The sequence below is a fragment of the Nyctibius grandis genome, chromosome 30 (assembly GCF_013368605.1).
Source record: "Nyctibius grandis isolate bNycGra1 chromosome 30, bNycGra1.pri, whole genome shotgun sequence".
NCBI classification, from domain to species: Eukaryota; Metazoa; Chordata; class Aves; order Nyctibiiformes; family Nyctibiidae; genus Nyctibius; species Nyctibius grandis.
In genome coordinates, this window is record NC_090687.1 from 2,065,821 (window position 1) to 2,081,037 (window position 15,217).

The window sequence follows — 15,217 nt, forward strand, 5'->3', positions numbered from 1 at the left end:
CGTGTAACGCGTCACGGATGGCCCCAGCACCTGAGGGAGAACAAATATTTTTCCCTTATGGGAAAGCAGTCTCTGGAGGGGATGGGACACACCACTGCTGCTAAGGGCACTAAAACAAAACGTATCTTCACCAAACTGGCTCATCCCAAGCTCCCGGCGGATTCCTTCCCGTGCCACGGGCCTGGGCCAGGCTCCCCACCTGCTCCCAAGTGTAAAACGCCGCATAAACACCCCCAGCCTTTAGGAGTTGAGGCTGTTACAGGTGGCTTGGGCTTCACCCCAGCTGCTGGCATCCTCCGGAGCGGGGCTCTTCAGGCTTCGCCTCCCAGGCACAGTGCGAGGCTGCTCGGCCCAGATTTTGGCCCAGTTTCTGCTGCTCTCTTCACCTGCAGTCTAGGACGTGTCCTCCTGCACCAAGGGCTTCACGTTGCTGGTGATGCTGGGAGCAAACAACAGGTCGTGCCATGTCCTGCGTGGTGCACGGGGACACCTCTTGTGTCTTCACCGCAGCAAGGGTGGGGGCTGCCCTTTCCAGCGGGTTGGAGCACTTGGAACAAATTTCCAGCAAATTTACACACGGGAAACCCCGACCACAGATGGAGGAACCGTATCTACTCACCCCGAGCCCCCAAGGCACACGTTCAATCAAAACCTATGGGACTCCTACCGCGATGCCACAGGATGGGGAAGCCTCCTCTGGAAACCCCATCCACGGCAGAAGGCTCGGAGGTGTTATCTCAGCGTTGTGGGTAAGTTTGGTGGAGAAAGTCTGAAATGGAGTGGGGCTACTGGTGCAGCCAGGGAAGCCCAGCGTTCTCCTCAATAACTGCATAACTTGAGACCCACCACTGACCCTCAAGGCCTCCAACAGCAAAAGCAACTATTTACCCGAGAAAAAGAAAGGGAGACAAGTACTTTTTCCATTAAAAAGTTTAAGGTCAAGCTCCTGTTTGTTTCCCAGTTGTCTTCTCATAGCTGATGGGTGACGAGAAGCTCACCATGAGCCGGCAACATGCGCTGGCAGCCCAGGAAGCCAACCGTGTCCTGGGCTGCATCCCCAGCAGCGTGGCCAGCAGGGCGAGGGAGGGGATTCTGCCCCTCTGCTCCGCTCTCCTGAGACCCCCCCTGCAGTGCTGCGTCCAGCTCTGGGGGCACCAACACAAGAAGGACACGGAGCTGGTGGAGCGAGTCCAGAGGAGGCCACGAAGATGCTCAGAGGGCTGGAGCCCCTCTGCTATGGAGACAGGCTGAGAGAGCTGGGGCTGTTCAGCCTGGAGAAGAGAAGGCTCCAGGGAGACCTTCTAGCACCTTCCAGTGCCTGAAGGGGCTACAGGAAAGCTGGAGAGGGACTTTTTACAGGGCATGGAGTGACAGGACGAGGGGGAACGGTTTTAAACTGAAAGAGGGGAGATTGAGATGAGATCTGAGGAAGAAATTCTTTGCTGTGAGGGTGGTGAGACCCTGGCCCAGGTTGCCCAGAGCAGCTGTGGCTGCCCCCTCCCTGGCAGTGTTCAAGGCCAGGTTGGATGGGGCTTGGAGTAACCTGGTCTGGTGGAAGGTGTCCCTGCCCATGGCAGGGGGTTGGAACAAGATGATCTTTAAGGTCCCTTCCAACCCAAACCAGTCTGTGATTCTATGAAAGTGAGAGCGTCTACAGGAGAGGTCCCAAGCCACAGAGAGCGAGCTGATGTTTTCAAGTTCCTGCTGCAGCGGGAGGACGGGCTGTATCTGCCCTTCCAGGTTGAACCAACAACCCAGGCGTGTCTCCACGCTGGGTGTTACCGGCCAGAAGACCCGGCGGTCTTTTCCTGGTGACAGAAATACTGTACACGATCAGCTCATGGCTTCGAGTCCCGATGCAAGGACCGCATTACTGGGAGAGTGGAGAAGCACCCGCCGCTCAGCAGGACATGCAAAGAGGCTGCCCGGAGCGGAAGGGAAGACTCTCATCGTCTGCCAGCCTCTGTGGCTCAGATTAGAGGAAACCCCTGCTCACCCTCCATAATGTTGTTACAGCCTTTACCACCTGAAGAGGCTTCACCTCGTTTGGTGAAATTCATCCCCTTTCGCAACCAGGAATCAAGCAATGCAGCAGCAAAGGAAAGACCTGTTCAAGGCCAGGTTGGATGGGGCTTGGAGCAACCTGGTCTGGTGGAAGGTGTCCCTGCCCGTGGCAGGGGGGTGGAATGAGATGAGCTTTAAGGTCCCTTCCAACCCAAACCAGTCTGTGATTCTATGAAAGCTGTGTGAGACAAGGAGAGCCTTCCCTTCCAGCACATCACTCCCACCACTGACACAGCCACACACAAGCCCCATTACCTATTCATTTCAAGATCATTCAGGCGAGCAGAAAGATCCTCGAGGCGGTTGATTTGTTTGTGGCACTGGCTACAGTAAAACTCAAATGCTTCATCTGCGATAATGCTGTGCAGTTTCGCAGCGAGCGGATTGGTGCTAGAGAAATCACAAGGGTCATTTCAACAGGACAGAACAGACGGGGCTGATTCTCGTCCGTGGCTTCCACAAGCTGAGCGTACATCGGGGCAGGGGGGATTTCGGTGGGAGATACAAGACTTGCAACTAAAAACTTCAGGGCAGATTGGGTCATGGTTTTAAACTGAAAGAGGGGAGATTTAGATGAGATATTGGGAAGAAATTCTTTGCTGTGAGGGTGGTGAGAGCCTGGCCCAGGTTGCCCAGAGAAGCTGTGGCTGCCCCCTCCCTGGCAGTGTTCAAGGCCAGGTTGGATGGGGCTTGGAGCAACCTGGTCTGGTGGAAGGTGTCCCTGCCCGTGGCAGGGGGGTGGAACGGGACGAGCTTTAAGGTCCCTTCCAACCCAAACTGTTCGATGATTCTATGACCTCCCCCCTCGATTTTAGAAGCCAAATCACAGTCAATATGGACTTGCTCTAAATTAGCAGGACTTCCACCACCCAGCTCCCAGAGACTTACAGCAGCTGAGCTTGGCTTATGTTTCCAAACCCCTGTGCCAGCCGGCTCCCTGGAGGACCCCCCAAGAGCCCAGGAATGGCAAGGTGCATCCTTTCCATGCACCTACATGACTACAAAGGTTATTTTCCCACACGATTTTCCAAGCAACCTGTCTCAGGAGGCTCTAGCAATGGTCCTGGTTTGGAACCGCTGGACTGGGCACGGCGAGTGAGAGCCAAAGCCTTTGGTCGGTCGCCCCGTTTTCCAACGGGATGCTTTAAAAATAGAGCATCAGGGCTGCTGCAGACCCTCTGTTAGTGATGCACGGAGTCGGGTTTTCATTGCAAAGAGCTCCCCTTTTAAGCTAAGCTCAAAAAGGTGGTTGTGGTTCAACTGTTGTCTCCTACGAAGCAAAGCACCCAGAAGCTGAAGCAGCAGCTTTGCCTCGTTGTAGGGAACATCAGTTGGCCAAGGGACATGGGGGTCTACAGGACTTTCAACAGCCTGGGGAGCTAATGGGTCTGATCAGCATTTCATTTTTGGCTGCTGATGTGGAAAACAAGGTGCCGAGGCACTCGCTGATGCTTGGCAAACCAGGGAGCCATTTCCCTCACCTGACATGACTTGGGCAGGACAGAGTTTGGCCAAGGGATTCTGAACAGGAAAGAGTTTGCATTACTTTGGGGCCAAATATACCCCGCTAATCCTTCCTGCAGGAAAACACGCTTCTGGAAGCCACAGACTTTAATCAAAGAAAGGTTAATAGTGAAAAAACAAAGCAGTTCAATAAGAAAGACAGGTAAAGGTGTGAGCAAACACAAGCAAGCTTAAAACCAAAAGGCATCTGAAAGGGCTGGTCAACCCCGTGATACGGATCCACACTGGCAAGTCCTGGCCCGGGAGATGCTGAGCTGGGTGCCTGGGACACCCCAGGAGGGGTCCCCTGGCTCAGCCCCTTTGCAGAACCCCTCACTGATGTTTTTTGGTGGCAGCAGCCCAGGCACCCCCAGGGTCAGGCCTCTGAGTTCGTGCCGTCTGTACAGTATTTCCAAGCCCCCTTAGAATACGCAACTGGACAACAGTAAACACCGAATTGCTCATCTCTTCCCATTCCTGGAAAAAAAAAACAAATTGAAAAACATTCCCCCTCCCCTCTAGGGCAGGTTTGGACCCAGGATAATCATCATCCACCAGCAGCCAGTTCTGAATCTAACAAGCATTAATGAGAACAGGCACAGCAGCGTAGAGGAGAACCCCCAGGCCAGCCTGGCAGCTCTTGGGGTGCGTGCAGATACACTTGGCCTCCGGCCGCGTTGGTTGCTCGCCCGTTGAGTGGGCGAGAGCTCAAGTGCACCGAGCCTCGGGGTGTCCCCACCTACCCCTCGTGGCAAGCTGCCACCCTCGGCGCCACGTGCGGCCTTCCTGCCTCCTCCCTCCGGCTCGTGGGGCAACACTCGTCTTCCACAGGTCACGGGTGCTTACTGACATGGCACGTCGGAAGGGGCACACACAAGGAGCTTTTCCTTTCTGTTGCTATTCGTTTCCCACCAAGCGTTGCAGAGAGACTTCTCTTACCGGATGGACGTGCCAGGGAAGGGGTGGCAACCCAAGAGGAGGGATGGCAAACACACACGTAAGGACTAAGCAGGAAAATGCAATACCCCGTAGCGTTCCCTGAAGGCTCTTGGTTCTTGCATTAGTCCTCTGGTGAGGATCTGGAGCTGTGGCAGGAAAATCTGTCAACGTTATTCCCATTTAGAGACTCTTGTAACATGGAAAGGGTGCGTGGCGATGCGACCATTCACAAGCGATAGCGTTCCTCACATTCAAACCACAGCCAAAAAAAAAAAGTTCAGTCTGAACCAGTGATATCTTGTAGTTCTTCAACGTTTCACCACGTTTAAACACACTTGGAAGGCAGGGCTTTGTCCAGAAAACCAGCACAATCTGAGAGAACGATCAGCTAAGGGCCTTCACGCACACAACGATAATCCAAGGTAAGGGCTAGACCTGAAAGGCATGAGGAAATCCTCTGTTTCCAACAGAACCACATTCTTTACTCCGGAGGTTTTGCTGGCTTTCTCCGCAGCCTGCCTCCCTAGCCAGCCCCAGCATAACCACCACGAGTCGCGTGGCCACGTGCCCAGCGAGCCCCTCCTGGCAGAGGAAAGCTGCTGCAGAGCATGATCTTGTGGATAAGATCCAAAGAGCCAGAGCGGCACAAGGCAGGCGGTGCCCTGACAGAGTGAGACTTGAACGCTGGGAGCGTAGGTAACCTGGTAAAGAAAAAGTTTAACCGATTGCAAAGCTCCTTTAGCCGAGTATTTTCTTGCCAGGCGCCTTCTGGACTAGGTTGGAGGCTCACCTGTGCCCCCAGAATTGCCCAAACTCCGCAAAGGGCTTTGTGAAGCTGGTAGAAAACAGGCAGATGGCAAAAAAAAAAAAAGTTATGCCAGGTTTATACTGCTGCAGAAAGTCACAAAGATGTATCATCCCAAAGGAAAAAAGCACGGTCTGGTCTTCAAGGCAAGCGTGTGGCTGGCAGGGAGCAGCCCTGCCTCGTGTGGAGAAGTACTGCCTGAGGGAGGAACACGTCCCCGGTGTCATGGGTCATCGCAGAGACTCTGTGAGCTGTGGCTGATCGTTCCAGCTTTGACTTTTTCCCCTGAGAAGGTAAGTACTGATGGGTTTGTACTGTCATACCAGCTGCTCAGATCACCCTGCACGGGCTGGAAAACCAGCATTTGAGACCCTAACGCAAGGAGCACGGGAACATACCACAGCCCACGCTTGCTCCACGCACCCCTTCGGCTGCCTGGAGAAGGAAGGCTACCGCAGCTTGAGCAAATCCAACCAGGCATCATATCGAAGCCAAAAATACAAGCACAAGAGGGAAGAAAAAAGCCAACGTCATCCAACAGGACGAGGGGTAAAGCTGCGAGGTGGTTTTCTCTAGCGGAAGGTTCTGCGAGGATGCACAGCCCTAAGAGGAGTGGGAACGTGCCGCTGTCCTGAACGCAGAGTGTTCTTCCACCGGGCGTTAGTGCCTCTGGATGGGAGGGTGGGCACTGCTCAGGCAAAGGAAAGGCTGAGGGAGGCAGCTCCTCTTCCACTTCTGAGCCGATTATCCCCTTGTATCCAGACTTGCCAGGACCCCCCTCTTGCAGGCCGCCTGCTGCGCAAACCCCAAGCAAACACCTCCCGCCCGCACAGAGCCCAGGCGAACACACCAAGCGAGCGACAGCGGTTAAACACGGCCAGCGCTGCGCCAAGCATTACCTGGGAGAGAGGAACGAGGAGCTCGTAAAGCTGCTTTCCCCATTACACAAGCTGTCTGAGAACAAATCTGCTTCGTTCCCTTCTCCGTAATCCTCAAAATGCTCCTCTCCGCTGATGACGGTGACGATGGAGTGGCTGAGGTCCGAGCCCAGGGGCAGGTCGTGCGGGTGGGATCTGGGGGAGCAGAGGGGAAGACGTTAGAGGGTGGCGACCGCATCAGCCTTTCCAGTTGCACCCAATCCTTCCACTTCCCAAGGCACGTCCCCCATTTCGGCAGACCCTAGAGTGCAATTCACCCTGTGCCTTGAACACCGAAGGCGCAGCCTAGGCACCACCGGCAAGTTTGCAGCAGGTTTTTTTCACAACAAACTAATGTTTTTTCAGTGCAACACAGGATCTGGGGGCAGTCAGACCTGCAGGACAGCGCCCAGGGCTGGTGGCAAGCCCTCGCACAGCACGGGCACGACCAAAAGCACAGCAGAGAAAGAGCTCAGCGTGCCCCAAACACACCCTAGACATGTTTTGAGTTACATGTGCCAGGCTCACGCTCGCTTATTGCTGTATAATCCTATCAAGAGCCCAGCACTGGGGTTTAACGCTGTAAACAACCCCCCCATGACACAAATCCTGGTGTTTTACAGGCAGCGACAAACCCTCTGGCAAGACAAAGGAGCCCTTTCCCTGCCCCTGCTGGGAACCTGCTGTACACGCTCCCGACGCTCTCGGAGCGGGGAACGCCGTCCCGGGTGTTTTTAACACATGATCCAGAAGGCTGGAGGGTGTTAAACCTCAGCCTAAACCCTGCACACACCCAGCACAGGCCCTGGGACGTCCCTTGCTTCGGAGGGGACACAGCTCAGCACAGAAGGCATCGTTTCTAAGTGTCTTTTCAAGCACGCGGCGTTGGGTGAAGCCCAGCCGCCACGGCAGCACGCGCCCGCTCTCCGAGGACCCTCCTGCCCAGGACTGCAGAGGTTTTAAGGTGAAGCTGGGGGGAAAAGGCAGTGGGGATTTGTAAGAATCAGGCTGTGAAAGCAGCCCACGTGTCCATGAGCCACAGGTATGTGTTTGGGGGGACTAGCACCACTCTCCTCTCTAAAATTCAATGCTAAACCGAAGAAAAAAGCTGGCATTATTACAAAACCTGGTATTTCAGGCTGTGCCCCCATTTTCACCCACTTACCAGGAGAGGGAAAATGGGGGTATGACTAGATTGCTGTACTAAACCAGAAAGAAAAAAAAAAAGGTTACAGATAAGCCATTTATGACAAAACCCTGCACCATCTGAAGGATTTACCCTTATCCTGTTAATAAAAACCATGTCAGCCCTCCAGCCCAAACAGCAGCAGATCTCTAACCACAGACAAGTCCATCCCAGCCCGTGGGCATCCACACATCCTCCTCAAGCACTTGAGAAGCGCCGTTACTCCCGCAGCAGGACCCATCACAAACCCATCCTCCCCAGCAGTGAGTCAGACCGTCGCCGAAAGCATCGGAAACCTCTCCAGGAATAGAAGGCAGGGGGGTGGAATATTTAACTCGCAAGCAAAACCCAATCCCAAATGTGAAAACGTGGGGCTGTGGTCGGACAAGCGCCATCCAGAAGCAGATCAGGCACCTGGAACCCCTCAGCCAAGGATGCTTCGAGCAATAAATACTCTGAGTATTTCACACACACCTACTGGAAGCTCTAGCAGGTTTGAGATGCAGAGTCCAACTAATCTTTACTACATACAGCCTAAATAACCACTTAAGCCCAAACCATCTAAGGTATGTTGAGCTTTAACAGCAGTGTTGAAGCTTTGCTTCAGTCCTTCAGCTTTAAACTGAGAGAGGGCAGGTTTAGATTAGATACGAGGAAGAAATTCTTTCCTGTGAGGATGGTGAGACCCTGGCCCAGCTTGCCCAGAGCTGCGCTGGTTGGATTGTACTTACTGACTGTCCCCTGGCAGAGCACTGGGCACCAGAGGTGTAAAACTTGTCCTGCCTGGGGTTTGACAGCACCAAAACCAGCCCTCAACAACTTGGGAACAGACTTTCAGAGGTTTCCCTCTCAAATCTTTAAGCCAAATGAACTTTTTCCTTGATTTTTTGGGGCTATTTTTTGCACACATTTAACACCCCTGGCAACAGGCACCACTGCGCTCGGACAGAGCACCCGAAGGGCACCCAGCCTTTCCAGTCCCACACTGGCAGTAGCAGGGAAGCCTCAAGAACAACTTAATCTTAAAAAAAAAAAAAAAATAAAAATTCCCAAGCAAAAGTATTTTGTACTTACAGGAAGGTGAATCCGAGGCACGCCACGTTCCCCAGAGCATGAGAGCGCACACAGGCTGCCATGGCCCCTCCGCACACCCTCCGCTCAGGGGTCGGGGAGCTCAGCAACCGCTTTTATCCTGATTTAACTGTCACCGAGCCGGACGCGAGGAGAGCCCAGGCAGCTAATCTCATTTCTTCCCTAACCCACAGCACCCTTTCAGCCCCGGCGCTGAGCACTGACCGCTCGCTGCATCTCTGACGTCCCCAGATTTTGGGGTGGGAGGGAAGCCCGGCGCTTTCTAAAAGCAACGGGAACTGTAAGTACTCAGCAGAGCAGCAGCCCTGCGTGGTGTGTTTTTGGCCAGAAAACATTCTGTGCTTTAGCAGACCTTAAGTGATGATGGTTCCAGAAGTTTCAGCGCAGACTGATGCTCTTGGGTCACTATTAAAGACTTATTCCCTCCCCTCCTGCCTTCTCAGCGTCCCAGTTTGACCCCAAAAAAACCAACTTTTCCTGCAAAAATCTAGGAAATGAGGCGGGCCCAGGAGGAGTTTCGCCAGCGGTGGTTCAGACACGGGGACAAAGATCTTAGCTCACATTTCTGTGCTTCAGGCACAAGTCTAAAACTAGTTATTACAGGAGGTGGTTGCACATCAAAGGGCACACGCGTGTTTGGGAAAAACAAGAATACGATGAGTTCCCCCCTCCTGACTTGAAAATTATATGTTGTGTTTCTGGCTTAAGTGATAGATGAAAAACTGCAAGTATTTCAGGTGTTTGGATCATCTGAGAACTTATTTTAGAGGTTAAAGATGCTAATGAGGGTACAGAAGTTCTCCCAAGGCAAGCAACGATTAACTCAAAGATATTTCACCAGGCTGAGCTCCAAAACAGCCTACACATGGTGCAGTCTAATTATTATTATTATTATTCTTAAAGAAGAGCTATTTTGGTCTTGCATGAAGTTACAAACACAAAGAACAACCCAACTGGTTTCAGCAAGACAGACTCAGCCCACTTCATTTTAAATCCTCAGGCTGTGTCTCCCTCGGTCCTCGTTTGCTCCCAGTTTGACGGAGCTTCCTGCCCCGCACGGCTGAGTTTTGCTCCTGGCCGTCCCCACTCACCCATGCTCCGGCTCCTCGATGGGGTCCGTGAACTCCGAGTGCACGGTGGAGTCGATGGCACTGTCCGTTTCTACCTCGTCGTGCATCTCGTGATGTACCAGTGTGCTGGTGTCTTCATCCGTGAAGGTTTCGCACTCGCTGTACGTGCTCTCGGAGCCCATGTAAGCACTGTCGGTCACCTCATTAGCCTGGTAAAAACACAAGAGGGAAAAAAATAAGATTATAGCTATGAGGTTTCACAGAATCACAGAATCAATCAGGTTGGAAGAGCCCTCTGGGATCATCGAGTCCAACCATTGCCCTGACACCACCATGGCAACTAGACCAGGGCACTAAGTGCCATGTCCAGGCTTTTCTTAAACCCCTCCAGAGATGGTGACCCCACCACCTCCCTGGGCAGCCCCTTCCAATGGCTAATGACCCTTGCTGAGAAGAAATGCTTCCTAATGTCCAACCTGACCCTCCCCTGGCCAAGCTTGAGGCTGTGTCCTCTTGTCCTAGCGCTGGTTGCCTGGGAGAAGAGGCCGACTCCCACTTCACTACAACCTCCCTTCAGGTAGTTGTAGACTGCACTAAGGTCACCTCTGAGCCTCCTCTTCTCCAGGTTAAACAACCAGTTTCAGCGCTTTTTCCAAGGATTTTCAAGAGAACGAGATTTCTCAAAGCCCTGTGTTACAGCACCTGGAAAGAAAACACACAGACATACTGTCCTTGGGACAGCAGAGTGAGAAATCCCGTTAGAGCTGGGCATTCAAGGTGGGGTACACACCTGGCAGGATGGAGGAGCCCCGCTCATCGCTGCCGACGGTGCCCTCCAGTAGAAGAGCAGCTTTTAGGGCATGGGCTGTATTTGTACAGCAGGAGAGCACCAGAGCCAGAGACAAACATCCCGCTGCCATCGCCTTGGCCAGACTTCACAAACGCTGCTCTCACTGGCCTGCTTCTCCTCCTGTGGGTAAATACTCCACAGCCCAAAGAGCTTCTGCAGCTTTCACCAGCGCAAAGCGGTTCGAGACACAACCAACGCCTCATTCTTTCACCTACAACCTCACAGGCTGCCTCAACACGTGTGAGGCCAAAAAGGGAGAGCAAGAACTTGTACAGGAGCTCTGAAAACCAAAAGGGACGGATGGAGAACTGCTCAGCAGCCGTCCCTATTTTACATGGACACTGGGGAGCAGAGCAAAGCGACCGAGCCAACACACACACAGAACCACAGAATCAATCAGGTTGGAAGAGACCCCTGGGATCATCGTGTCCAACCATTGCCCTGACACCACCAAGCTGGTGAAGGGTCTGGAGGGTCTGACCTCCGAGGAACGGCTGAGGGAGCTGGGGGTGTTTAGCCTGGAGAAGAGGAGGCTCAGAGGTGACCTTAGTGCAGTCTACAACTACCTGAAGGGAGGTTGTAGTGAAGTGGGAGTTGGCCTCTTCTCCCGGGCAACCAGCGATAGGACAAGAGGACACAGCCTCAAGCTTCGCCAGGGGAGGTTCAGGTTGGACATTAGGAAGCATTTCTTCTCAGCAAGGGTCATTAGACACTGGAAGGGGCTGCCCAGGGAGGTGGTGGCGTCACCCTCGCTTTGCTCGGGGCTGAGGGCTCTGTGCCAACCGAGCGCACTCGGATGGACGATGGATGGAGACAGACAGACAGACAGAGAGGAGCTCCTCTTGTAAACTTGGCTCAGCTTTCACGGACCCACGCAGACGCCAGCATCTCTCCAGGACACCACCCTGAAGTTAAACATGACATAAGCCTTCACAGTAAAGTCAGCGGCAGGAGAAGACGGGGCTGTTCGAGTGACCTCAGTTCAAACAGAGGAGAGGCTGCTGCAGCGAACGTCATCCCCAGCACGGGACAAGGCGGCTTTCACTAGCCCTCGAGAGAAAAACAAAAGCCTCCTAAACCCCCACCCACTCTGAAAAGCATAAATCCACCGAGACTACTTATACACCTAAAGCCGGGGACTTGCTTAAGTGCTTTACTGGATTTATGCTGCACTTCCCAGAAACAACATTCTGGCTCTTAATGCTGGAGCAGGAGGAGGACGAGGGAGATGGGGGAGCGGAGGCTGGGGCTGGTGGCTCGCCCACGGACACGCAAGGACACGGCACCATGGATGAGCCGAGCCCGGCAGCTCCCCGGCCTCCAGAGCAAGGCGTCCTTGGGCAATTCCAGTGCTTTTCCAAGCTATTTGCAGCGTAGGCCAAGTTTACAGAATCACAGAATCAATCAGGTTGGAAGAGACCTCAGGGATCATCGAGTCCAACCGTTGCCCTTACACCACCATGTCAACTAGACCAGGGCACTAAGTGCCATGAAAGTTTAGGAGCAGCCAGGCTTCAGCATATGGGACAACGCTGTGTTGTGACCCTGGTTATGGGGGAAAAACCCCATCTCCACACCACACCTCTGCCAAACTGGAAATAACTCAGCTTGCAGGCTCCAAAGTAAACGCTGCTGGGTGGGTTGGTTTTTTTTTAAATACAAAAAAACCCTTCCCACCGTAAAAGCTTCAATTTAAATATACATTGAAGCATTATAATGAGCACAACTATTGCAAAGAAACCAAAAAAACCCCCCCAAACACTCTGACCCACAAGTCATTCGATTAAAACCCACCCTGTTGTGGTCACCATTGCTGATCCTCCCAACGTGAGGCATAACCAGGAGCTGAACAGCTCAGGGCACCAGTGCCCTTGGTCAGATGATTTATCTATCGATGTGTTACAAAACATCTTATTGATGGGAAATATGGGTACGGAGAGGCTGAACGGGGGAGCAGCCCTTTGGAGCTAGAAGTAGCCACCAGAACAGCACAGTAACCGTCCTCCTTCAGCCACACCAAGGATGTGCAGCAATTTCGTTATTTTATTAAAAAAAAAAGACCTGTAACACAATTTGCAAACTTTCTTTGTATTTAGCAAAGGAGAAAACGTTTTCTCTTGTAATTCTCTTGTCTCCTAGATGAGCTTTCAAACGCAAGAGCCCTATTAAAATTAAATCTACGCAGTCAATAAGTTAAGGGGCAGTTGAAACTGTAAACAAAGTCCTTCTCCTGAGCACGAGTGTGGAGAACTTTGCTTGACATTTCATCACAGATTAAGTAACTAAACCTCAAGAAAAGCTGCAAGGAGGAGACGGGGGAAACAAGGGGACTTAGGTAAGGTATTACCAAATGCCTGATAAAGCAAAGCACAAATCAAGCCCCCGTGCCCTGGGCAAAGGTGTAGCTGGAGGTCACAGAAAGCTCTTTATGGCCTCACGAGCAGCTGGTTTGTGCGCTGACCCTTTAAACCCCGCTGCCACGTCTCTCTCTAGCCAAGTTTGCCTTGGTGTGAGCAGGCAGAAAGTCAACACTTTTTTCCAGATGATTAAAAAAAAAAACCCCACGATACACTTAAAGACATTGGTGGGCTTGGGACAGCCAGGCTAGGCTGCGAGTGCCCGTGGGGCTCACCGGGAGCGTCCCCACCACCTTCAGAACGGGGTTGGTGTCACCACTATCAGTGTATTTTAAGTTTTTCTCAAATAAAACACACTCTTAGATGCTTCAGGTAAACCTCAGACCTTAAAACTGGGATACACACACGCAGAGCTCCTGGACTGAAACAGGATCGTGGCTCGACTGAAGTTCCCATCCCCGACCCAACCCCTCCACGCTGTGTTGCCCCCGGTGCCAGACCTGAGCACGACATCGCCTGTCCAGGCACATCTCTGATCATCTAGAGGTGTTCAGCTAAACACTGGGGATTTGAAAGCCCAGCCATGAACCCTCCTGCTTCTAAAAGGAAATAAATGGATGAAATCAGCATCGGGGTGACGTAACGTGCCCTGATAAATGGGTGCGACGATGAAGCACCTTTAGGAGGCTTCTCCAGCAGCAGTTCCTCTATTCCAGGCGTTTGATTACACCTTGGAGTAAAGACCATTTGATTAAATGTTATAAAGTGCTATAAAATGCACATTGATTAAAAACCAAGCTGCTTGAGTATGAGGAGAGGAAACAAGACTATTGGGAGTCACCTGCAAGGTCTGGGCAGGGCCAGGTTACTCTTTCACCTGTGATGGACAGAAGCTTTGGGCCAAGCTTTGCTAAGGCGTTGCCTTGGAGAGAAGAGCAAAGTCTGGCTCCCAGGGAAGTTCCTCCCAGGCATTTTCTGCAGGGCTGGTCCCCTGCCCCTGCCTGGAGCCGTCCCGGCATCCTGGAGCTCCGCTGTCCTTGGCCACAGACACTCCAACGCTTGGGAGGGGAAGCAGGAGGAGAGGAAAAGGAAAAACAACTCTGTTTTCCCAGCAAGTGGGAGCCTATTTGTGATAACACCAGCTCTCACTGTCACAGGACAGACGGGGGAGATGGACCAGCTGAAAACCCCCCTCCAAGGCCACCCTCGCCTGCTGACTGCGGCCGGGAACGCTGCCCTGTCTGGAGCCGAGCCCGGAGAGCCGCACACCGTGGCTGCGGGACAGGCTCCGGCCGAACGGAGGAGGGATGAAGAGCATCCCCCCCCGCTCGGTGCAGCATCCCACGGAGGGAGCCCAGCACGGCCAACGGTGCCGTGGCACCAGCCTGCCGGGCACAGGTGCCCACCGAGCCTCACAGCAGGCAACCTGGGCTTAAATCGGCTTTAAACCAATTTAAAGCCAGGGAGAAGGGAGGTAAGTCATGTTTATAGTCCCACCTGAGCCTACATTAATACAACCACCCCCAAAGCCCTGAAACACCCACGGTAGCTCAGCCTCCAAGTGCCAGCAGCCAGAAACCCATCACACCACCGAGTGATCCCACATCGGAGGCTGCCACCGGCAGCAAGGCACCGACCTCTTGGCCACAATATCTGCCTCTTCCCAGGTATTTGGGCAATGTCCACTTTTCAGAGAAGCCAGGGAGCCTGCGCTCAGCCTAGGGTGAAGGCAGCTTTAACAACACAGCCCCTGAACGTGCGCTTTGAGGCTGCTACACTCGATGACACCCTCAAGGCTGAGCAAAAGAGCTGCACCGCATCCATTGGGGCAAATCGAAAACACTCACCCCCAAAAAAAACCCCCAAAACAACTCACGAGACACCAGATCTTGCAGACTGCCCTCGGCACCCCGAAAGCCTGCAGCCACCATCCTACCCAGTCCAACCCCCCCAAGAAGACCCAAGCAGAGAGGACTATGAAGATACCACCACGTGCACACACCCCGTCGACTACGGGGAGGAAAGACTGTTCCTAAATGTGTTGCACACACCAACGTACTCGGTAAGAAAACAGCAAGCGGCCGAGCTGGGTGGATGCCCAGCCTGCCTCTTCCCAGCACCTCCAGGGCTGGAGACCTGCCTCCATCTACAAACCCAATCCTTCCTCGGTTCACCTTAGCGCTCAAAACCCACCTGCGGACACATCTCCTCCTCGCCCAGGTCAATCCCAGCTCCAGGAGCGTGCACAGCCACGAGCCGCCGCCTGCTTCTGCAAGGCAGGAGGGAAGCAAAGTCCAGGAGACGCCGGGTGTGAGGCTTAACCGAGTGAGCGCCGGTCCCCAACAGAGCGCCTTTTGTTCCCAGCCTCCACGATAAGGAGAGCGGACGGACGCCTCCCCGCCGTGGGGCTGCAGCCCTCCCGCTGACGCGAGTA

General features: G+C 53.4%; 1 protein-coding gene across 3 annotated transcripts in view; it reads right to left on the reverse strand.

Annotated features, from left to right (window-relative positions):
* Nucleotides 1–15,217, reverse strand: part of RAB11FIP3 (RAB11 family interacting protein 3) — a 79,600-nt gene that overhangs the window by 16,251 nt on the left and 48,132 nt on the right. For 2 of the 3 annotated variants that reach the window (XM_068420209.1, XM_068420207.1), the window contains 3 exons: nucleotides 9,598–9,785; nucleotides 6,211–6,384; nucleotides 2,320–2,454 (listed from right to left, as the gene is read on the reverse strand). In XM_068420209.1, the coding sequence (XP_068276310.1) occupies nucleotides 2,320–2,454; nucleotides 6,211–6,384; nucleotides 9,598–9,785 (497 nt within the window). The remainder of the gene's footprint in view (nucleotides 1–2,319; nucleotides 2,455–6,210; nucleotides 6,385–9,597; nucleotides 9,786–15,217) is intronic. The other variant, XM_068420210.1, reaches the window with a different exon arrangement.